Genomic DNA, 26337 nt, shown 5'->3' on the forward strand with positions numbered 1-26337 from the left:
CAAAAACTTTCTATAGAAAAAATTTACGAAATTTTCTATAGAAATAACAATTTGACAAAATTTTTTGTAGAAATAAAATTTTGACAAAATTTTTTATAGAAATAAAAATTTGACAACATTTTCTATAGAAATTAAATTTTTCAAAATTTTCCGCAGAAATAAAATGTTGACAAATTTTTCTATAGAAATAAAATTGTGACAAAATTTTCTATAGAAATAAAGTGTTGATAAAATTTTCTATAGAAATAAAATTTTGACAAAATTTTCTATAGAAATAAAATTTTGACAAAATTTTCTATAGAAATAAAATTTTGACAAACTTTTCTATAGTAATGAAATTTTGACCACATTTTCTATAGGAATAAAATTTTGACAAAATTTTCTATAGAAATAAAATTTTGAAACAATTTTCTACAGAGGAAAAATTTTGACAAAATTTTCCATAAAAATAAAATTTTGTAAAATTTTCTATAAAAATAAAATTTTGACAACAGTTTCTGTGAAAAAAAATTTTGGTAAGATTTTCTATAGAAATAAAAAAAAATTAATTTTGATAAAATTTTCTATAGAAATAAAATTTTTAGAAAACTTTTTATAGAAATAAAATTTTGAAAAAAATTTCTATAGAAATAAAAAAAAACTTTCTATAGAAAAAACTTTACGAAACTTTTTATAGAAATTAAAATTTGACAAAATTTTTTGTAGAAATAAAATGTTGACAAAATTTTCTGTAGAAATAAAAAAAATTAAATTTTGACAAAATTTTCTATAGAAATAAATTGTTGAGAAAAGTTTCTATAGAAATAAAATTTTGTCAAAACATTTTTATAGAAATACTAATTTGACAACATTTTCTATATAAATACAAAAACTTTCTATAGAAAAAAATACGAAATTTTCTATAGAAATACCAATTTCACAAAATGTTTGTGTAGAAATAAAATTTTTGTCAAAATTTTTTACAGATATAAAAATTTGACAAAATTTTCTATGTAAATAAAATATTTCAAAATTTTCCGCAGTAATAAAATGCTGACAAATTTTTCTATGAATTAAAATTTTGACAAAATATTCTACAGAAATAAAATTTTGGCAAAATTTTCTATAGAAATAAAACTTTGACAAAGTTTTCTATAGAAATAAAATATTGACAAGATTTTCTATAGTAATAAAATTTTGACAAAATTTTCTATAGTAACGAAATTTTGACAGAACTTTCCATAGAAATAAAATTTTGACAAAATTTTCTATAGAAATAAAATTTTGACAAAATTTTCTATGGAAATAAAATTTTGACAAAATTTTCTATGGAAATAGAATTTTGACAAAATTTTCTATGGAAATAGAATTTTGACAAAATTTTCTATAGAAATAAAATTTTGACAAAATTTTCTATATAAATAAAATTTTGACAAAAACTTTTGTAGAAATAAAATTTTGACAAACTTTTCTATAGAAGTAAAATTTTGGCAAACTTTTCCATAGAAATAAAATTTTTTCCATAGAAATTAAAATTTAAAATTTTGTCCAAATTTTCTATAGAAATTAAATTATGACAAAATTTTCCATAGAAATAAAATTTTGCATAATAAGATTTTTTTCTTGGTAGTTTTTTTTGGTAAAATTTTCTCCATATTTTGATAGATTATTATTGGCTCGACTGGCAACTGTGCATTCATGCCATTCTCTTGGACACCACATTGCATGCATTGCACGCTACGTATACAACTCTTCTGCAGTCGAATGAAAGAGAGTGTGTGTGCGTATGTGTGTTAATTATATTACTCATAGAAATGCATTGGCCATTTTATGAGTGCGTACAAATGGATGTTATTTCTTTTCTAAAGGCATTAATGCTATTTCATTCTCCCCCTTTGCTCATAGTAATTCGTTTTCGTAACAAAATAATCAAATAATTGCATGCAGCAGCCACAACTGTTGCTCCCATCCTGATATTTATACTGAACTCATAAACTAACAAATGTATGAAGAGACGTTTGTTTCTGTTTCTGTTTCTGTTTGTTTTTTTTTTTTGTTTTGCTTTGACCACTATTGCAGCCCTATGACTTCTGCACAGTTATTAAATAAAAACACAACTATTGCCACAAAGAAATTCCTAGTAAAACCAAACAAATAAAAAACCAGAATCTAGAATATGCAATATCTAGCGGCATTATATGGCCATGGGTTATATAATGGAAAATATTTTTGTCTTTTAGTTTCTTTTGTTGATATTTATTCAATTAAAATAATCGTATTGAAGTGGTATATGTGGATGATACATTCTGCTACTGACAAAATAGAAAATTTCTTATATTGTTATACGTGTTTTGTATTAGAATTGAAAAAAGTGTTATAGTTGAAAATTGTCCAATAAGGATCCAGAGGCCATTGTGCGACCTATAAAGGAACAAACCAACTGATTTTACCAACACTGGAATTTTAATAACTTACTTAGGTTAGGTTAGGTGGCAGCCCGATGTATCAGGCTCACTTAGACTATTCAGCCCATTGATATACTTCTCTCTTATCACTGAGTGCTGCCCGATTCCATGTTAAGCTCAATGACAAGGGACCTCCTTTTTATAGCCGAGTCCGAACGGCGTTCCACGTTGCAGAGAAACCACTTAGAGAAGCTTTGAAACCCTCAGAAATGTCACCAGCATTACTGAGGTGGGATAATCCACCGCTGAAAAACTTTTTGGTGTTCGGTCGAAGCAGGAATCGAACCCACGACATTGTGTATGCAAGGCGGGCATGCTAACCATGGCACCACGGTGGATATATTATTGGCGTCTTAAAAATATATCCACACAAAGAGAATTTCATTAACATTTTTTTCTACCAGTGTATTCCCTAAGGTGAAACATAATATATTTCAACAATACAAACAATATTTTGTTCGGACCAATCCTGAAAATATATATGCTTGAAGCAAAATGTATTTGAGGTATATGTTACAGAAGCGAGTTTTTTTGATGGTGTACGTACGTGCACCACCTACTGCTAACTTGCCACCGTGAGATTTAGTTTTATTTTCTAGCTACAAAAATTCTTTCACAAACGTCTTATTTTACTAGCAAACTTTTCAGTTGAAATATTTGCATACTTTTAGGCGCGCTATATATGCAATATATTAATGGAAACTCCGACTACTGTTTCGGGAGCGGATCAATATCAAAAAATATTTGCATACTTTTAGGCGCGCTATATATGCAATATAATAATGGAAACTCTTTGACTACTGTTTCGGGAGCGGATCAAGCTCAACATGTCACGTTGAGTTTTCATGGAACTCAAAATTCTCCTATGCCCTTAAAAAATCTCAACATGCCACTTACATCAATCATAAGGTTTTACTTGCGGGTCTGAAAAATTTTTATTTTAAGGCAGTATATTTCCGAACTCTCTATCATATACAATTTCACTAATTGATTTTATTTTCAATTTGGCTTATTTACATTTATTTGAATAAATATTAATTTGCATATAAATTTTTAATTAAATTAAGAAAACGAATTAATTTTTCATTTGGCATAATCCTTAAAACTTAGCCCAACACAAAACAACATCTTGGTATTTCCAAAAAAAAAAAATAAAATTTCATTTTCTACAAAAATATATTCCTTTAAGGCTCTTCATTAGGATTTCATTGAATTAATCATTATCTAGTAGAATTTCTATTTACTGTTACAATTGTTGAATAAATATTATTGTCCTTTGCATTTCACAAAAAGTATTACCAAGTGAAGGGAAATAACAATAGAAGGACAACGGGAAGAAATGGGAAAAATGGCATTTGTTTTCAAGTACTATGACAACATCGTTATTATCCCAAAGGTATGCAATGAATTTTGTTATTTGTCTATGGCTCCTAAATGTATACTGTATACACTTAATGTTAATTCAATGATGCCTCTCAAGAGTAGTTAATAGAAAATAAATGAAATTTGTTACAGTATTAATGTGCTCGTTATTTACCTGGAAAATTGTAAACTTAAAAAAAAAAGGGGTTCGTTACCAGGGAAACATAATAGAATTAGAAACATTGTAAATAATTTGTAATAGCTTTTGTTTTATTATATAACTTTTACTAGGAAATCAAGTATTCCTTGAATTATTGTAATGTGTGGAAAGAAAAATAAAACAATTTTGTAAATTTCTGGGAAAACTTTGAAAGCTCTCAAATTTTGTTTCTCTCTCAATTTGTTTTTTGAATAAATATTTTTGTTTTTCCCTAAGTCCCCCCAAAAAGTTGTATTACTCCGTACCTAGTAAACCTTAGTAGTTTATATTTTAAGGTCAATATATTCTATGGAATTTGTCTTGCTCCCCTAAACTAGGCAAGCAATTGTGGAGAAAAATTGCTGCATTTCAAGAATTTAAGTGTTGTGAATATACAAAAGCTATTTCGAAAACAAAAGAACAATGGAATTTCCAATTGCTAAATATCAGTGAGCAAGAACAATACACATATAATCCAAGGCAATTGTAAACCACATCATATTTTCGTTCCTGTTGCTTTTTTCACACAATGAAAACAAACAAAAAAAAACAGCACAAAACTGTAATTCAGCTACATTTAAAAACATTTTTGGTCTAAACATGGGAAACTATGAAAAAATAATCCTATAGAGAGTTCACAATTCACAGCATGCCTTAACCGACAATTCCTTGGCTTCGTAGAGGACTCCTAAAAATATGCAAAGGATTTCTTTTTTTAACCAATTTCATTTTTTTTTTTTTTGTTCTCCATGGGAAGGAAAGTGAACTCTTCTATTTAATGCAAAGAAAACCAAAAAAAAAAAAATGAAACAATTTAAATTGCATAAGACTCCAAAACCAGTAAAATTTATGTAGCCACAATAAACAAAGATATAAAGCAACATTCTTCTTACTTCTTGCATTCCTTGTCTTCAGTGCAGTCCCATGAATTTCCTGCATATTCCTAAATTGTAGAAAAAACAAAGAATCTTTAAAACGTTGTATTTAAAACATACTCTAGGGCAACATTACCAAAAAAAAACTAAAGTAAAGCATAGTTTTAGGAGTACGACCAAAGGCGTAACACAAAAATGCTTCTTTACAATTGCCAGAATTGTCCAAATATTTTTTTCTTCTACTCCTTCTCACACATAAATATTTGCCATCTCTTAGTTATATAACTAGCCTTGAAATGTTACTGGCGCTAGGATTTCCAAAATAGAAGAATTGCAAACATAGCAATCCAAATACTTCCGTCCGTATTGCCTTTTGTGATTTTTTTCTTTTTGATTTTTTTTGCAAATAAGCTCTTTATTCGGAATCATAGAATCACCAAATAACTGTGGCAATGAAACGAACAATACCAAGTGCATGATATTGTCCCAAAGGGTAGGAAAAGTTCTGTTTAGTCGCAAAAAAACTAAAATATAGCTATGAATGGTGGAGCAAAAATGTTAAGAAAAATTATAGTAAACAATTCAAACTTCACCATTGAAGTTAAGGTCTTTAAAAATAAATTTTGTCTCACACTCGGGAAAGTAAATTCGAAAATTAATTTTCAGCCGTAGAATACAAATTCTATGAAAATATTTAATTAAATATTTGTATACTGTATTCGACATGTGTGTCTGTATGTCCGTCTGTCTGTCTGTGAACATATTTTTGTGATCAAAATTTCGATCGCAGTTCTAGTCCACTCTGATTTGCTTTAGATTATACCCATAATTGATAGTTGCGTAAATTTTGCCAAATTTAGTAAAAATCGGTTCAGATATATATGTTTGCATCTAAGCATATTATTTTTAAAAACATTTTATGTCCCAAACATAATATGTTCTAACATATTAACATATATGTCCCAAACATGTTATGCTAGTTTATGAACATTATATGCTTGCGCTTTAAAATATTGTGATAAAAAATTTGAGTTCCAAACATATAATTTTTACACCCAAACATATGGAAAACAGTCTTTTCCGTCCACGTACCTTTGACACGAAATATAGTCTCCAAATGGCCGACGAAGTCATTACACGTTACGCGAAACTAGCTCAGCGCTATTTTTGTCCATTCGACACTACGGTATTTTTTGGTTCCAGCCAGGGATCCGGAGCGGTCCATTTTTTTCGCTCCGCTCCGCTCCCGCTCCGGAGAAAAAAAAAACCGCTCCGCTCCACGCTCCGCTCCGAGAAAAAAAAATCGCTCCGCTCCGCTCCACGCTCCGCTTCGCTCCTCTTCGAGAAAATTATAGTACAAACATTGTATTATTTGTTCAATTGAGTTTTATTTTATGTAGAAAAATCGGGCGGTACATATATGGGAGCTATAGCTAAATCTGAACCGATTTCGATGATTTTTAGCACATATAGTTAGTGCTATAGAAGATTGCATTTCGCGAACTTTGAGTAAGATCGCTTGATAAATAAGGGTTTTATGACCTAATTTGGCAAAATCGGGCGATACATATATATGGGACCTATATCTAAATCTTAACCGATTTCGATGAAATTTTCAGACTTAAAGGGTGATACAGAAGATTATTTTGTGCTAAATTTGACGACGATCGGTTAGTAAAAAAGTGCAACGTGTCGAAATCGGGCAATACATATATATGGGAGCTATATCTGAATTTGATCCGATTTCTTCCAAATTCAATAACGTTCGTCCTTGTGCCCAAAAAAACTCCCTGTACCAAATTTCATCAAAATCGGTTAATAATTGCGACCGAAATCCTGTGAACAACAAATACATGGACAGACGGACGGATGGACAGGCGGACACCAAGCGCTAGATCGACTCAGGAGGTGATTCTTAGTCGATCGGTATATATTTTATGGGGTCTAAAATCAATATTTCTTGTAGGCACATTTTTTGGCAGATCAAACTTATTATATCCTAACCACTATGTGGTTTAGGATATAATGTCTTTAAAACAATGTGTTGAAACATTTTATTAATTTTGAAGATTTTTTCAGAAATATTAAATCCATTTTGACTTCATTAAAACGAAATTTGCATTCATGTTAGGATATATATTTTTATGTCGAATCATTTAGCTATAAGGATAAACAGACTTCATTGAAAAGTTTAGAGACTTTTAGACAAGACAAGGAAAAACTTTTTTTCAGAGAAATACGTGTTCTATTCTAAGCAAAATTCGTATTTGAAGCATGTGAAGTATTTGGCCTCCCGACAATATTCTTTGCGGTGCACCATCTACTATTTAATATGTGATAGAAACCAAATTTATGAAAATGGACCAAAATGGACCAAATTCTGTTTGGTCTGACCATCGGACCAAATTTAAAAATTAGAAATCTTTTGGACTAATTTTGGTCCGATCGGACCAAAACGGCAACGCTGATTGGAATTGAAAGTCTATACACAGAGTAGAAGTAACTACTCTCCGAAAGTTTTTTTTTGTTTTGCAACAGACGTAGAGAAGAGGTTTTGTTATATTTGTAATGTGTGTGTGTGTTTATGTTTGCAACAACCTCCATCGACATCAGTCCGTGGTATACCTACGAATATTCTTACTCAGATCTAGTGTTACCTAATTTCGCTTTTTTCCCCTTTATTGTATAATGAATTTATATGCGCACATTTTTCAACCAAAATTGGAACTATCCATAATTTTAATTAAATTTTCGAGAACTAATATCAGAAATAAGAGAATGCTAGGATATAGTACAATAGTAAAGCAAATATGAATGTCCTTACACTGAAAAAAAGCATGCCCGGTTCCAAAGATTTTGTCTTTACTTTAACAGTTTGGGTATTAATTCCGAGCCAAAGAAGCGGAGAATACAAGTAATGATACTTTAAAGACGTAATTCTCTTTTAAATTTGGGGGTTATGTACTTGCTTCTAGGAAGCAAATGTTAATTTTTCATTTTTTTAGATTTTTTTTTATTTTTTAACGATTTTTTGAGATGCAAAAAGGAAACAAATTTAAAGATAATTTTATTAATTTTAAAGAATTTTTCTTAATTATTAAAGTCACGTTGACCTTACCTCAAAAATTTTATCTTTCATGTTATGATACACATTTTTAAGTAAAATCACTTAATTATAAGGACAGTACAACTTCATTCAAAAGTTTATTGCCTTTTGGACAAAAAAAAAACTTTATTTTAGAGAAATGCATCTTCCATGTTAAGCAAAATTTGCATTCTTATTCTAAGGACATGGAATCTATGACTTCACGACAATATTTTTTTCAGTGTAGAAAACTAAAAAATTAAATATAAATAAGATCATTTAATTGCATTTATTTGACGTTCATTACAACAATCTTTGTAGTAATACGGGATGAAATTGATCGAAAGTACTGTTGTTACTTTTACAACACATACTACACTGAAAAAACTCGGTTCCAAAGATTTTGTCTTTACTTTAAAAAATTTGGTATTGATTCCGAGCCAAAGAAGCGGAGAATACAAGTAAGGACACTTTTAAGACACAATTCTCTTTTAAATTTAGGTTTTGTGTACTTGCTTCTAGGAAGCAAATTTTAATTTTTCGCTTTCTCAGCTTTTTTTCTTCATATGCTATCAAAGTCCTTTAAAAACGAGTTAACGGCAACTTTATTTTCCAAATTAGGACTCGACTTCCAGTAGAAATTAAGCTATGTTTAAAGAAAAAAACTTCTTTAAAATAAAGTTTTGAAAAACATGTCCTATATTTGAACGATTTTTTGCTTTGTAGTCAAGATGCAAAAGTACAACAAATTTAAAGACAATTTCATTAAATTTAAAGAATTTTTCTGAATTATTAAAGTCAAGTTGACCTTTGCCTATAAAGTTTTTCTTTTATGTTAAGATACCCATTTTTAAGTCAAATCACTTAATTATAAGGACAATACGACTTCACTGAAAAGTTTATCGACTTTTGGACAAGGAAAATAACTTTATTTTAGAGAAATGCGTCTTCTATGCTAAGCAAAATTTGTATTCGTATTTTAAAGACATGAAATCTTTGACCTCACGACAATATTTTTTTCAGTGTAGAGATATATTTTGACATTTGCCGTTTTTGAAAACAATTACTACGTACGTACAAAAATACATATCGTACATTTTAAACGTTTGCTCACACTACGCTAAGTACTAGCTAAATTTGAAATTACCTACACAGTGTAATTTCAAAGTTGCACATTTCATTCAAGTAATATTTTATTCGGAGCGGAGCGGTTTTTCATTTGGAAACCGCTCCGCTCCCGCTCCGCTCCGGATAAAAAAGGGCTTGCTCCGCTCCGCTCCACGCTCCGCTCCACGCTCCGCTCCACGCTCCGCCCCACGCTCCGCTCCGGATCCCTGGTTCCAGCCTTATTCTCCAAAACGTCCCAAGAGTAAAAGCCAAACGATTGAGATTCGATTATCCTTTTGGTCATTGTGTGGTAAAAATAAAGCGACGAAGCTCTTTTTAAAGCCCTTCTTTGTTGATACGATAGTGCTGAGGTCCTATTTTAATGTCTGCAGCCGAAATTCTTATCTGTTTAGGGCTTCTTTAAAATATTTCCAATGATATTGACAGCAATGTCAAAAAATTTGAGTGAGGAGCGACCATCGACCATTACGGCAGCTCATACCCTTACAATCGGCGTTGCTTGAGTTTTGGTACCAACTGAAGATGGAAATTTATCGATGATCTCTTGGGCAAATAAACCCGATCAGTTTATTTGTTCACAAACTACTCAATTTATAATGGCTTCTTATCGAAGAAAACCAAATTCAGTAACTGGCCACACCGAAAGAAGAATTTTCGGAACGAAATTTTAGACAAACAAAGTTTTCTTTTGAAGCAAACAAATTTTCTTTAACAGTAAATACCAAAAATTTGAGGCAATTGTTGTATCGTTTATCACAGATTCGGGGTTATTTGCTCTTACAGAAACTAATTCACAAAAATGGGAATTTGATTTGTATAAAATTTTGTTTCGGAGGAAAGTATTTTTTTCTTAGGGTATACTTTTGTGCAAGCGAAGCGACTCATTGGCTTCTCTAGTTTTTAGCTCAAACTCATTTTTCAATAGGTGTTACATCCGTTCTCACGATAGCTTCAGCTCACGAGAAAGTTTACTACTACAGAGGCGTGGATTTCAATTAAATATGGCCTTATTTATCGGATCATTTCTACCTTTTTTTCGGCCCCATTTTTATACCCTTCACCACTACTGTGGTGCAGGGTATAATAAGTTTGTGCATTTGTATGTAACGCCAAGAAGGAGTAATCATAGACCAACCTTTTAGTATACGGATAGGCTTAGAATTAAATTCTGAGTCGATTTAGCGATGTCCGTCTGTCTGTCTTTTGATGTATTTTTGTGTACAAAGTACAGCTCGCAGTTTTAGTCCGATTGTCCTAAAATTTGGTATATGGTCCTGTTTCGGCTCAAAGACGATCCCTATTGATTTTGGAAAAAATCGGTTCAGATTTAGATATAGCTGCCATATATATTTTTCACCGATCTGGTCATAATTGGCGTGTATATCAACCGATCTTCCTCAAATTCCGTACATTCGAATATTTTATGAGTCTCGAAAAACTTTCGCCTGATTTACACTCACATAGGGAGTATAATTAGCATTGTAACTATGCGTGCCAAATTTGGTTGAAATCGGTTCAGATTTGGATATATCTCCCATATATATCGTTCGCCCAATTTACACTCATATGACCACAGAGGCCAATTTTTAACTCCGATTTAGTTGAAATTTTGCACAGGGAGTAGAATTAGCATTGTAGCTATGCGTGCCAAATTTGGTTGACATCGGTTCAGATTTAGATATAGCTCCCATATATATGTTTTCTGATTTCGACAAAAATAGCCAAAATACCAACATTTTACTTGTTAAATCGCCACTGCTTAGTCGAAAAGTTGTAAAAATGACTCTAATTTTCCTAAACTTCAAATACATATATATCGAGCGATAAATCATAAATAAAATTTGCGAAGTTTCCTTAAAATGGCTTCAGATTTAAATGTTTCCCATATTTATACCCTGCGCCACCCTGTGGAACAGGGTATAATAAGTTTGTGCATTTGTATGTAACGCCAAGAAATATTGGTCATAGACTCATCTTTTAGTACACCGATCGGCTTAGAATTAAATTCTGAGTCGATTTAGCGATGTCCGTCTGTCTGTCTGTCTGTCCGTCCGTCTCAGCTCGCAATTTAAGTCCGATCGTCCTCAAATTTGGCATAGGACCGCTTCTTGGGACAGAGACAATCGCTATTGGTTTTGGAAAAAATCGGGTCAGATTTAGATATAGCTGTCATATATATTTATCCCCGATGTGGTCATAGTTAGCGTGTTTATCAACCGATTTTCTGGAAATACCGTACATCCAAATATTTTATGAGTCTCGAAAATCTTGCAAAATATCAGCCAAATCGGTTCAGATTTAGATATAGCTCCCATATATATCTTTCGTCCGATTTAGACTCATATGACCACAGAGGCCAAAGTTTACTATCGATCTTCGTGAAATTTTGCACAGAGGGTAGAATTGACATTCTACCAATGCTTGGTAAATTTGATTGAAATCGGTTCAAATTTAGATATAGCTCCCATATATATCTTTCGTCCGATTTGAACTTATATGGCCACAAAAGCCAGAGTTTTACCGTGATTTGCTTCAAATTTTGCACAAGAGGTGCGTTTAATAGTATCGTTAAGTGTGTCAAATTTTGTTAAAATCGGTTCAGATTTAGATATAGCTCACATATATATCTTTCGCCCGATTTGGACTTATATGGTCTCAAAAGCCCGAGTTTTGCCCTGACTTACTTCAAATTTTGCACAAGCGGTACTTTTAACGATACTATTGTATGTGCCAAATATTGTCAAAATCGATTCAGATTTAGATATAGCTCCCATATATATCTTTCGTCCGATTTGAACTTATATGGTTCAAAATCTAGGGGTTTGCCGAGATTTGCTTCAAATTTCGCACAAGGAGTACGTTTAGTAGTATCGGTAATTGTGCCAAATTTGGTTGAAATCGGTTCAGATTTAGATATGGCTCCCATATATATCTTCCGTCCGATTAGCACTCATATGACCAGGGGGGCAAAGTTATACTCCCATTTACGTGAAATTTCGCATAGATAGCAGAATTATTATTCTAACTATACATGTCAAATTTAGTCAAAATCGGTTCAGATTATATATAGCTCCCATATATACGTACACCAGTGTTGGGGAAATATGGTAGACTGTTACACATTTTACACCCATTTTCAGTGGAAGTTTCCTCCAATTAACTGGATAGCGTTAGCCAATTCAAATTTTAATTCTAGAGATTTTGTGGAAGTAAAAAAAAATGTCTCCTTTATATAGCTTCCAACAAATGTGAAGTAGTTGAGATGGTAACACAAATTTTGGCCTACATAGGGGTGAAGGGTTTAATATAGTCGGCCCCGCCCCGACTTTAGACTTTACTTACTTGTTTTTACTAACATTGTGTTCCACCCTAGTGCATTAGCCGACTTACATTTTGAGTCTATAGATTTTGTAGAAGTCTAACAAATTCTGTCCAGATCGAGTGATATTTAAATGTATGTATTTGGAACAATCCATTATATATAGCCCCCAACACATTTGATATGGTATCGAAAATTTAGATCTACAAAGTGGTGCAGGGTATAATATAGTCGGCCCCGCCCGACTTTAGACTTTCCTTACTTGTTTTTTTTTTTTTAATTACTATATATTTGATTTCGGCACCCTTTTCTATTTGCCTACAAAACATCTTTTGCTACAAAAATGTTGCATGCTGACCGTCCAAAACCAACGAAACATCTTGCTCTTGAAACAGGTTTGGGGTGATCATATTCCTTCTCTGTGTGTACCAGAAACAAAAGATTTATTCGCTGTTAAATGCTTGAATGTTCAAATGATAGTGGTTTTTTAGCCAAATATAAATCAGTGGCACTATCACGCTTGAATTCCATCACGAATAACTTCTGAATGCAAAAGACCAAAATGCTATTGCAAGCTTGTAAACAATAAAAATCATTGCATTAAATCTGTCAGCTGTCAGATGAGCGGTTTAGAAATAGCAACCTGTACAAATAGCAACCTGTAACAATACATATTAGTCATCTTGTAATGCCCACACGTTATTTCAGGTTCTTTTAGACTATTCGGTCCATTATGATACCGCAGTGGTGCAGCCCGATTCCATATGAAAAGATCATTGCAAAGGAACCTTTATATAGGGACTTTTTATAGAACTTTTTATCTGAACTGCGTTTCTCACTAAGGTGAAAACATATAGAGAAGCTTTAATAAACTCAGAAATGTCACAAAAGTTGCTGAAAGGGGATAAACCAACGCTATCTTCGATCGAAACTGATCCTTGGTATGCTAAACATAGCACCACGGTGCCTCCATTATAAACCTATATAATTGTCTTTTTATACCCACCACCATAGAATGGTGACGGGGGTATAATAAGTTTGTCATTCCGTTTGTAACGCATCGAAATATCGACTTCCGACTATATAAAGTATATATATTCTTGATCAGGGAGAAATTCTAAGACGATATAACGATGTCCGTCTGTCCGTCTGTCTGTCTGTCTGTCTGTCTGTTGTAATCACGCTACAGTCTTCAATAATGAAGCAATCGCGCTGAAATTTTGCACAAACTCGTATTTTGTCTGCAGGCAGGTCAAGTTCGAAGATGGGCTATATCGGTCCAGGTTTTGATATAGTCCCCATATAAACCGACCTCCCGATTTGGGGTCTTGGGCTTATAGAAATCGTAGTTTTTATCCAATTTGCCTGAAATTAGAAATGTAGAGGTATTTTATGACCATAAAGGGGTGTGCCAAAAATGGTGAGTATCGGTCCATGTTTTGGTATAGCCCCCATATAGACCGATCTCCCGATTTTACTTCTTGGGCTTATAGAAACCGCAGTTTTTATTCAATTTACCTGAAATTGGAAATCTAGAGGTATTGTAAGACCACAAATACGTGTGCCAAAAATTGTGAGTATCGGAAAATATTTTGGTATAGCCCCCATATAGACCGATCTCCCGATTTTACTTCTTGGGCTTATAGAAACCGCAGTTTTTATTCAATTTACCTGAAATTGGAAATCTAGAAGTATTGTAGGACCACAAATACGTATGCCAAAAATTGTGAGTATCGGTCCATGTTTTGGTATGGTCCCCATATAAAAGGACCTCCCGATTTGGGGTCTTGGGCTTATAGAAACCGTAGTTTTTATCCAATTTGTCTGAAATTGGAAATCTAGTGGTATTTTAGGATCATAAAGAGGTGTGCCGAAAATGGTAAGTATCGGTCCATATTTGGTATAGCCCCCATATAGACCGATTTCCCGATTTTAATTCTTGGGCTTCTAGAATCCGAAGTTTTTATCCTATTTGCCTGAAATTGGAAATCTAGTGGTATTTTAGGACCATAAAGAGGTGTGCCGAAAATGGTGAGTATCGGTCCATATTTTGGTATAGCCCCCATTTAGACCGATCTCCCGATTTTACTTCTTGGGCTTATAGAAACCGCAGTTTTTATTCAATTTACCTGAAATTGGAAATCTAGAGGTATTGTAGGACCACAAATACGTGTGCCAAAAATTGTGAGTATCGGTCCATGTTTTGGTATGGTCCCCATATAAAACGACCTCCCGATTTGGGGTCTTCGGCTTATAGAATCCGTAGTTTAAATACAATTTGTCTGAAATTGGAAATTTATAGGTATTTGAGGACCATAAAGAGGTGTGCCACAAATGGTGAGTATCGGTCCATGTTTTGGTATAGCCCCCATATAGACCGATATCCCGATTTTACTTCTTCAAAGGAAACCCTAATATTTGGTTCATGGTGGTGGGTATTTAAGATTCGGCCCGGCCGAACTTAGTGCTGTATATACTTGTTATTACTTTTTTTATTTTAAAGAAATTTGTCCTTAGTATTGTCTAAATTGCGTGACATGTATCTTGGGTCCATATTTCTTTCAGTATATACACGGTTTTTTTCCAATTACAAACTTTGGAAATATGTGTTTTGGTGTATATGAATCTAAAACTTTTTCTTCAGTTCTAATTTCAATCCCAATATTTTACACCACATACGATAGTTACTACATCGAATTTACAAACTAAGAAATTCAAATATTTGCCATTGAAGAGAATTGGAACCTGTCCAATAACCAAAAAAAAAGGGAAAAACAAATGGCAATAGTCAGTACCGTTGTTTTCTGGTATTCCCAAAGGCGTGGTAAAAACTCCTTTTGCCATCCTACAAACAGCATACAAAGAGCCCAAATGAAAAACAAAAACTTTTGCAATGCATCGATGGCCACAAAAGTCCGCAAGTAATCTAAGCAATCAACATGTTCATCCGCAGTATAACAGTAACGATATTGCGAACCAGTGGACCAGCTCCCTCGTTTGAAATCGGACTCGTTTGTTTGTTGCCTATAAGGTGTGTTTTGTTAGTGGTGTTGATGTTGTTGTTGTTGTTTGGTCTTTACGAGATGAGAATTTTCGGGATTAATTACAACATAAATTAAACTGGTCGTGTGGCACTTTGTGTTTTATACTCTATGGAATGGTTTATTTTTCTCGAGCAGGCAAAGACAAGGTTGATTGTTTGGCAAAGCGTAAGCAACAAAACAAAAAACATGATGAAAAAATGGCTAAACTTTTTCGGTAATGCCATTTTAAGACTGTGGAGACATATTGTGTGTGCGTGTGTTTTCGGGAGTGTATGTAGGAGTAAAGGATTTATTTCTGGACATGTATATGCTCACTTTGGTTGTTTTCGTAGTTGTTCTTTTGTCAGCATCAAAATGCATTTCTCTCTCTATCTCTCTATTTGATTTTCTTATGGTGATGACAATAGGGTTCAAAGGTTTGGTTGATGAATTTGGTATTTTCCTATAATGCTACCACACTTGACACTTTTGGGCTCTCAGGTTATATGTTTTCTCCAATGGGATGGAAATAGTATTCTCCACCCTCTTTCTCTCTCGCTCTCTTGATATAATAGAGTACTGCTATGGGTACTTATATTATAAAGATTTCTCTTCGCCATTTCCCTTCTCTTACACTGAAAAAAATATTTTCGTGAGACCATAGATTTCATGACCTTAAAGTAGGAATGCAAATTTTGCTTAGCATAGAAGACGCATTTCTCTAATATAAAGTTTTTTCCCTTGTTCAAAACTCGATAAACTTTTCAATGAAGTCGTATTGCCGTTATAATTAAGTGATTGGACTTAAAAATGTGTATCATAACATGAAAGAAAATAGTTTTGGGCTAAGGTCAACTTGACTTTAATAATTCATAAAAATTCTTTAAAGGTAATGAAATTGTCTTTATATTTGTTGTCTTTTTGCATCTTGACTACAAAGCAAAAAATCGTAAAAAAATAGGACATGTTTTCCAGCACTTTATTTTAAAGACGTTTTTTACTTTTTATCGGAAGTCGAGTCTTAATTTGGAAAATAAAGTTGTCGTTAACTCGTTTTTAAAGGACTTTTATAGCATATGAAGAAAAAAAAGCTGAAAAAGCGAAAAATTAAAATTTGCTTCCTAGAAGCAAGTACACAAAACCCAAATTTAAAAGAGAACTGTGTCTTAAACGTATCTTTAATTGTATTCTCCACTTCTTTGGCTCTGAATCAATACCAAAATTTTTAAAGTAGACACAAAATCTCTGGAACCGGGCATGCTTTTTTTTCAGTGTAATTGGCTCTCAGGTTTTACTTTTTCTTCAATGGGATATACAAAAATATTCTACACCTCTCTCTCACTCCTTTGCTCTGTAGGTCTATTAGAGTACTTTCTTAAGCACGTATATTATAAATATTTGTTCTCTTAAAATTCCCATCTCATTTGATTCTCTGTTTCTTCTCTCTTTTAGGGTTGTGGTAATGTTACCAATACAAAAATTCCTTGCCTATCGAATGAATATCAATGCAAGGATCGCATTACCTGCTTACATGCCAGCTGGTTGTGTGATGGTGAACGTGATTGTCCCGATGGTGATGATGAGATTCGCAGCAATTGTAAAAATAAAACTTGTCGTCCAGATCAGTTCCAATGCAGTGATCACACTTGTATAGCTGGACAATTAACATGCAATGGTCAATTTGATTGTGCCGATAAAAGCGATGAAATGAATTGTGGTAAGTTTGGTGCAGTAATTTCTCTTCTTGAAACTATGCTTATATTAACAAGCCTATTTTCGTTTTTTTTTTGTTTATCGCTTTAAGGTATTCGTAAGCAAACGGTATGCGATACTAGCATTAATTTCGATTGTGGTGGCGGTCAATGTATTCCTTTGTCCAAGGTATGCGATAGACGTAAAGATTGTCCGGCTGGTGAAGATGAACAATCCGATAAATGTGGTGTTAATGAGTGCTCTACCAATAATGGTGGCTGTATGCATAAATGTATTGATCAGCCTATTGGCTTCAAATGTGAATGTGAAAGTGGGTAAGTAAAAATTAGTTTTTCTGCTAATATATCCAAAAAAAAAAGTTGATATAGCTCAAAACTAAATTCATACAACGGCCGCAATATCAACATCAAATATCAGGACGTTCTTGTTTTAAAAATATCATCGAATATATTCGTGTTATGCGATTCTTTTTGTAAAATTTGAGAAACTATTTTTTAGAATACAGAAATCAAAAATTTAGCTTGCAATATCGAAATTAACTTTTTTTCAACGTAAAAGCATACAATCTGGGAATACGATCGGAAACGAAACCGAGCTTTGAGAACACCAAAGTAACGTAGGCCAAGTATGATGAGTTGGAAAGCCTTTTCGTAGCTTTCAAAATTTAATATAAAGCCTTCAATGAAATATCCTGTTTCCGAATGCTTTTTATTTTTATAGTCAAGTTACAAAAATTTTGGTTAATCGTCTCGCTTGAAATGTCGATTATCCGAAAACTAGATTTTTAACTAATGTACCTTTAGTATTCACTCAAAAGATAAGCGACAAAGAGGGGCATATCGTTGGATATCGGAATCTCTATGCCGAAGTAATTTCTGACAAAAAAAAATGATTTCGTAAATCATTTTATTTAAGAAATGATTCAATGGAATTATAAAAGATTCCATTTACAGTCCAACAAATTTCAACTTGTTTTGTTAATTCGAAAATAACATTAAACTTTAGTTTAGATTTGGAACTAATTATACCCTTCAAACTAACGACAAAGGCATTTTGGTGTCTTAGGCTATTCCCAGCGAAACGCCGTCTTGATATGATCTGTACTGTGGTATTTTTTGTATCACTCTTACTTTCAGGGACAAACGCTCAACGAATTGTGATCCATCATGAAGTGGACATGAAGGCAGAAACTTCCTTTTCTATTGAAATACAATTTTGACAAAATTTTCCATAGATATATAATTTTGACGAAATATTCTTAGAAAAAATAAAATTTGACAAAATTTTGAAAAAAAAACCTATAGCAATAAGATTTTGAGAAAATTTTCTTTAGAAATAAAATTTTGACAAAATTTTATATTGAAATAAAATTTTGAAACAAATTTCTATAGAAATAAAAGTTTGACAAAAATTTCTACAGAAATAAAAATTGACATAATTTTCTATAGAAATATAATTTTGACGAAACAATCTATAGAAAAAATAAAAATTTGAGAAAATTGTCGATAGAAATAAAATCTTGAGAAATTTTTCTATAGAAATAAAATTTTGACAAAATTTTCTATAGAAATAAAATGTTGACAAAAATTTCTCTAGAAATAAAATTTTAGTAAACTTTTCTATAGAAATAAAATTTTGAACAATTTTTCTATAGAAATAAAATTTTGACAAAATTTCCTGTAGAAATACAATTTTGACAAAATTTCCTACAGAAATAAAATTTTGAAAAAAATTTTCAATAGAAATTAAATTTTGAGCAAATGTCCTATGCAAATCATTTTCTGTAGAAATAAATATAAAATTTTGACAAAATTTTCTATGGAAATAAGATTTGGCAAAATTTTCTACTGAAATAAAATGTTGAGAAAAAACTCAACAAATTATGATCCATTATGCGGAGGGAATGAAGGGAGGAACCTCCTTTTGTATGGAAATAAAATTTTGACGAAATATTCTATAGGAATAACATTGGGATACAATTTTCTATAGAAATAATATTTTAAGAAAATTTTCTATTGAAATAAAATTTTAAGAAAATTTTCTATTGAAATAAAATGTTGACAAAATTTTCTACCGAAATAAAATTTGGAAACAATTTTCTACAGACACTAAAATTTCAGAAAATTTTCTATAGAAATAAAATTTCAGAAAATTTTCTATAGAAATAAAATTTTGACAAAATTTTCTATAGAAATAACATTTGGACAAAATTTTCTATAGAAATAAAATGTTGAGAAAAAAAGCTTAACGAATTGTGATCCATTATGCGGTGGGATTGAAGGGAGGAACCTCCTTTTCTATGGAAATAAACTTTTGACAAAATATTCTATAGAAATAAAATTTGGACAACATTTTCTATAGAAATAAAATCTTGAGAAAATGCTCTATAGAAATAACATTTTGAGAAAATTTTCTATAGAAATAAAATTTTGACAAAATGTTCTATAGAAATAAAATGTTGACAAAATTTTCTATAGAAATAAAATTTTGACAAAATTTTCTATAGAAATAAAATTTTGACAAAAATTTCTATAGAAATAAACTTTTGACAAAATATTCTATAGAAATAAAATTTTGACAACATTTTCTATAGAAATAAAATCTTGAGAAAATGTTCTATAGAAATAAAATTTTGAGAAAATTTTCTATAGAAATAAAATGTTGACAAAATTTTCTATAGAAATAAAGTTTTGACAAAATTTTCTATAGAAATAAAACTTTGACAAAATTTTCTATAGAAATAAAATTTTGACCAAAATTTCTATAGAAATAAAAGTTTGACAAAATTTTCTATAGAAATAAAGTTTTGACAAAATTTTCTATAGAAATAAAATCTTGAGAAAATGTTCTATAGAAATAATATTTTGAGAAAATTTTCTATAGAAATAAAATTTTGTCAAAATTTTCTATAGAAATAAAATGTTGACAAAATTTTCTATAGAAATAAAGTTTTGACAAAATATTCTATAGAAATAATATTTTGACAAAAATTTCTATAGAAATAAAATTTTGACAAAATTTTGAAAAAAAAACCTATAGCAATAAAATTTTGAGAAAATTTTCTTTAGAAATAAAATTTTGACAAAATTTTATATTGAAATAAAATTTTGAAACAAATTTCTATAGAAATAAAAGTTTGACAAAAATTTCTACAGAAATAAAATTTGATAACATTTTCTATAGAAATATAATTTTGACGAAACAATCTATAGAAAAAATAAAAATTTGAGAAAATTGTCGATAGAAATAAAATCTTGAGAAAATTTTCTATAGAAATAAAATTTTGACAAAATTTTCTATAGAAATAAAATGTTGACAAAAATATCTCTAGAAATAAAATTTTAGTAAACTTTTCTATAGAAATAAAATTTTGATAAAATTTTCTATAGAAATAAAATTTTGATAAAATTTTCTATAGAAATAAAATTTTGACAAAATTTCCTACAGAAATAAAATTTTGAAAAAAATTTTCAATAGAAATTAAATTTTGAGCAAATGTCCTATACAAATCATTTTCTGTAGAAATAAAATGTTGACAAAATTTCTTGTAAATATAAAATTTTGACAAAATTTTCTATGGAAATAAAATTTGGCAAAATTTTCTACTGAAATAAAATGTTGAGAAAAAACTCAACAAATTATGATCCATTATGCGGAGGGAATGAAGGGAGGAACCTCCTTTTGTATGGAAATAAAATTTTGACGAAATATTCTATAGGAATAACATTGGGATAAAATTTTCTATAGAAATAATATTTTAAGAAAATTTTCTATTGAAATAAAATTTTAAGAAAATTTTCTATTGAAATAAAATGTTGACAAAATTTTCTACCGAAATAAAATTTGGAAACAATTTTCTACAGACACTAAAATTTCAGAAAATTTTCTATAGAAATAAAATTTCAGAAAATTTTCTATAGAAATAAAATTTTGACAAAATTTTCTATAGAAATAAAATGTTCAGAAAATTTTCTATAGAAATGAAATTTTGAAAAGATTTTCTATAGAAATAAAATTTTGTCAAATTTTTCTATAGAAATAACATTTGGACAAAATTTTCTATAGAAATAAAATGTTGAGAAAAAAAGCTTAACGAATTGTGATCCATTATGCGGTGGGATTGAAGGGAGGAACCTCCTTTTCTATGGAAATAAACTTTTGACAAAATATTCTATAGAAATAAAATTTGGACAACATTGTCTATAGAAATAAAATCTTGAGAAAATGTTCTATAGAAATAACATATTGAGAAAATTTTCTATAGAAATAAAATTTTGATAAATTTTCTATAGAAATAAAATGTTGACAAAATTTTCTATAGAAGTAAAAAAAAAAATCTATAGAAATAAACTTTTGACAAAATATTCTATAGAAATAAAATTTACCCAACATTTTCTATAGAAATAAAATCTTGAGAAAATGTTCTATAGAAATAACATTTTGAGAAAATTTTCTATAGAAATAAAATTTTGACAAAATGTTCTATAGAAATAAAATGTTGACAAAATTTTCTATAGAAATAAAATTTTGACAAAATTTTCTATAGAAATAAAATTTTGACAAAAATTTCTATAGAAATAAACTTTTGACAAAATATTCTATAGAAATAAAATTTGGACAACATTTTCTATAGAAATAAAATCTTGAGAAAATGTTCTATAGAAATAAAATTTTGAGAAAATTTTCTATAGAAATAAAATTTTGACAAAATTTTCTATAGAAATAAAATGTTGACAAAATTTTCTATAGAAATAAAGTTTTGACAAAATTTTCTATTGAAATAAAATTTTGACCAAAATTTCTATAGAAATAAAAGTTTGACAAAATTTTCTATAGAAATAAAGTTTTGACAAAATTTTCTATAGAAATAAAATCTTGAGAAAATGTTCTATAGAAATAACATTTTGAGAAAATTTTTTATAGAAATAAAATTTTGACAAAATTTTCTATAGAAATAAAATGTTGACAAAATTTTCTATAGAAATAAAGTTTTGACAAAATATTCTATAGAAATAATATTTTGACAAAAATTTCTATAGAAATAAAATTTTGACAAAATTTTCTACAGAAATAAAGTTTTGACAAAATTTTCTACAGAAATAAAGTTTTGACAAAATTTTCTATAGAAATAAAATTTGGACAACATTTTCTACAGAAACAAAAATTTCAGAAAATTTTCTATAGAAATAAAATTTCAGAAAATTTTCTATAGAAAAAAAATTTTTGACAAAATTTTCTATAGAAATAAAATTTTTAGAAAATTTTCTATAGAAACAAAATTTTGGTAACATTTCCTACAGAAATACAATGTTGACAAAATTTTCTATAGAAATAATATTTTGAGAAAATTTTCTAAGAAATAACATTTTGAGCAAATGTTTGACGAAATATTCTATAAAAATACAAATTTGCAAAATGTTCTGTAGAAATAAAATTTTGATAAAATTTTCTGTGGAAATAAAATGTTGACAAAATTTTCCATAGAAATAAAATTTTGAGAAAATTTTCTAAGAAATAAAATTTTGAGCAAATGTTTGACGAAATGTTCTATAAAAATACAAATTTGCTCCTTTTCTATGGAAATCAAATTTTGACAAAAATTTCTATAGAAATATTTTGACAAAAATTTCTATATGACAAAAATTTCTATAGAAATAAAATTTTGACAAAATTTTCTACAGAAATAAAGTTTTGACAAAATTTTCTATAGAAATAAAATTTGGACAAAATTTTCTACAGAAACAAAAATTTCAGGAAATTTTCTATAGAAATAACATTTCAGAAAATTTTCTATAGAAAAAAAATTTTTGACAAAATTTTCTATAGAAATAAAATTTTTACAAAATTTTCTATAGAAACAAAATTTTGGTAACATTTCCTACAGAAATACAATGTTGACAAAATTTTCTATAGAAATAATATTTTGAGAAAATTTTCTAAGAAATAACATTTTGAGCAAATGTTTGACGAAATGTTCTATAAAAATACAAATTTGCAAAATGTTCTGTAGAAATAAAATTTTGATAAAATTTTCTGTGGAAATAAAATGTTGACAAAATTTTCCATAGAAATAAAATTTTGAGAAAATTTTCTAAGAAATAAAATTTTGAGCAAATGTTTGACGAAATGTTCTATAAAAATACAAATTTGCTCCTTTTCTATGGAAATCAAATTTTGACAAAATATTCTATAGAAATAAAAATTGGACAAAATTTTCTACAGAAACAAAAATTTGAACGAATTTGCTATAGAAATAAAATTTTGGTAAAATTTTCTATAGAAATAAAATTTTCTATAGAAATAAAATTTTGACAAAATGTTCTATAGAAATAAAATTTTGAAAAAAATCTATAGAATTTTCTCCAAATTATAGTAGATTATTTTTGGCGCGAGTGGCAAGCGTGATTCTAACTCTTATTGGCGCATCGGTGGGCTCTTGCTCATCTCCGAGATGTTGTTCATATTCATATGCTGTATGGCTGTAAATATAACAACTTGTGGTTTTCCAGTCAAATATATCATATCAGTCAACCTGTAATTTGCCAAAGGATTCAGTTGATTTGAAAGTTTAATTTTATTTGAACACCTTGATCACTTCCTATTTCACTTTATTTGAAAAAGGTTTCACTTCATTACAAAAAAGTTTCATAAAGCAATCATTTGATTTCAATAATGTTTCATTTAATTTATAAAAGCATTGTTTTAATTTGTAAATAGTTTCATTTCGTTTGAGAATTGTTTGATTTGATAATAATTCTCCCGTAATTATTTTTCTCAAATGTGCGATATACCATCGACTCAAAAAAGTTGCTTTAGGGTATTATAAGCTGTTTTATCCGACCTTAGATCCTCTTTGTCATTTGTTTTAAACTTTCATTATACAGGTTTCTCAAATTTAAAATAGGTCATCGCAAAACCTATAAAAATTTAATTTCTAAAATGTGCGTATCTCCTCATAACATGCGATTGTTATTCATTCACTATTCAAAGGCATTCTCGACCATCCATATTATTATTCATCAATTAAAGCATCGCAGCAAATATCTTCATAAAATATCCATATTGTCATCAACTATGTGTATAAGTAAAAATTCATTGATGGTTTGGTGGAATTTAATTTATTTTTCAATGCAATGAAATTTTGATTACATTCCAATCGAATAAATTTTTGTGGAATTTCCATTTTTGTGGCCGACCATAAACTCTGCTATACAACAACCAAAAACCCATTCATCTAGCAAAAATATTTCTCATTGATTATTATTCTCTTCATGTTCTACTCTATTTTGCAGCTATAAATTAATAAATAATAAAACCTGTGTGGATATCGATGAATGTGCTGAGAATCCGGGAGCCTGTTCACAAATTTGCATTAACGAAATTGGTGGCTATAAATGTGAATGCGTTGATGGTTATATGCGTGACCCACGCAATCATACACGCTGTAAGGCCACTGAGGGTCATGCCTCATTGTTGTTGGCCCGTCGTCATGACATACGGAAAATCGCTTTGGATCATATGGAAATGACATCGATTGTGAACAATACTAAGTCGGCGACAGCATTGGATTTTGTATTTCGTACAGGCATGATCTTCTGGAGTGATGTGACCACACAAAGCATTTACAAGTGAGTAGAAAAATGAAATGGTATGGTGGTGAGGGGAGTGGCTTGAATTTTGACAAAAGCTATGAAATGGCATAATGATGGGTGGGCTTTGAAAAGGGAAATTTTAAAGGGTTTGATGTGGGTGAATTGAAAGAAAATTTACATTCTTTTGGAGCCGAAAAATCATAGCGTAAGTGAATTTGAATTGTCTCTGGGGATGAACTGAACTGAGGGAGAGTTTCTCAAAATTACCTAGGGCTCACAGTGCTTCGAAAATGATAAAAAAAAAATTTAAAAGGACCAATTTCGAATTTAATTTTTATACTCATGGTGATAGTGGTGTTATAGGTTTGTCATTCCGTTTGTAACACATCAAAATATTAATTTACGTCTACATAAAGTATATACATATGTTATATTCTTGATCAGGGTGAAATTCTAAGACGAGATAACGATGTAAAGGGTGATACTGTCAAAATTTGGTCAATATAAACTTGACGTATTTCTTTCTCATCATTTCTCCCTCATTTTGAAGGTGTGCTTGCGCATCGCGAAAATCCGAGCTACTCGCACGCAAAGCTGGCAAAATCGCTAAAAGTTGCCAAATCAACCGTTACAAATGTAATTAAAGTGTTTGGGGAACGTTTGTCGACTGCCTGGAACTCTGGATCGGGGGGAAATCGAAAACCGGAAGCCGCTGAGACGACAAAGAGAGTTGCCGGTAGTTTCAAGCGAAACCCTAACCTCTCTCTCCGAGATGCCGCGGATAATCTGGGTGTATCGTCTACAACCGAGCATCGAGCAAAAAAACGAGCCGGACTATCGACTTACAAGAAGGTAGTGACTCCAAATCGCGATGATAAACAAAATACGACGGCCAAAGCGCGATCCCGGAGGCTGTACACGACGATGCTGACGAAGTTTGACTGCGTGGTAATGGACGACGAAACCTACGTCAAAGCCGACTACAAGCAGCTTCCGGGACAGGAGTTTTATACGGCAAAAGGAAGGGGAAAGGTAGCAGATATTTTCAAGCACATAAAACTGTCAAAGTTCGCAAAGAAATATCTGGTTTGGCAAGCCATCTGTACCTGTGGCTTGAAAAGCTGCATTTTCATAGCTTCCGGGACTGTCAACCAAGAAATTTACGTGAAAGATTGTTTGAATAAACGTCTGCTGCCTTTCCTGAAGAAACACGGTTGTTCCATACTGTTTTGGCCGGATTTGGCATCTTGCCATTACGGTAAAAAGGCCATGGAGTGGTACGCCGCCAACAACGTGCAGGTGGTTCCCAAGGACAAGAACCCTCCCAACACGCCAGAGCTCCGCCCAATTGAGAAATACTGGGCTATTGTCAAGCGGAACCTAAAGAAGACTAAAAAACTGCTAAGGACGAGCAGCAGTTCAAGGCAAACTGCCTTTCTGCGGCGAAGAAGGTGGACAAGGTGGCTGTACAAAATCTGATGGCTGGTGTCAAGCGTGAGGCCCGGCAATTCGGATTTGGAAAAGCGAAAGCCTAACTGAATATTTTTCCTGAATTTTATACTAATTGAACTTGAAAAAGAAATTTAATTTGATTTTT

The 26337-nt window shown here is 30.6% G+C and overlaps 1 protein-coding gene across 11 annotated transcripts in view; it reads left to right on the forward strand.

Annotated features, from left to right (window-relative positions):
• The window catches only part of LOC142220611 (uncharacterized), a 798617-nt gene that overhangs the window by 640286 nt on the left and 131994 nt on the right, over positions 1 to 26337 (forward strand). For all 11 annotated transcript variants that reach the window (XR_012717895.1, XM_075289824.1, XM_075289826.1 and 8 more), the window contains 3 exons: positions 16888 to 17152; positions 17240 to 17462; positions 24441 to 24776. Coding sequence is in view for 10 of the 11 variants with exons in the window: in XM_075289824.1 (XP_075145939.1) it covers positions 16888 to 17152; positions 17240 to 17462; positions 24441 to 24776 (824 nt within the window). In the remaining variant the exon portion in view is untranslated. The remainder of the gene's footprint in view (positions 1 to 16887; positions 17153 to 17239; positions 17463 to 24440; positions 24777 to 26337) is intronic.

The sequence above is a fragment of the Haematobia irritans genome, chromosome 1 (assembly GCF_050003625.1).
Source record: "Haematobia irritans isolate KBUSLIRL chromosome 1, ASM5000362v1, whole genome shotgun sequence".
In the NCBI taxonomy this organism is placed as follows: Eukaryota; Metazoa; Arthropoda; class Insecta; order Diptera; family Muscidae; genus Haematobia; species Haematobia irritans.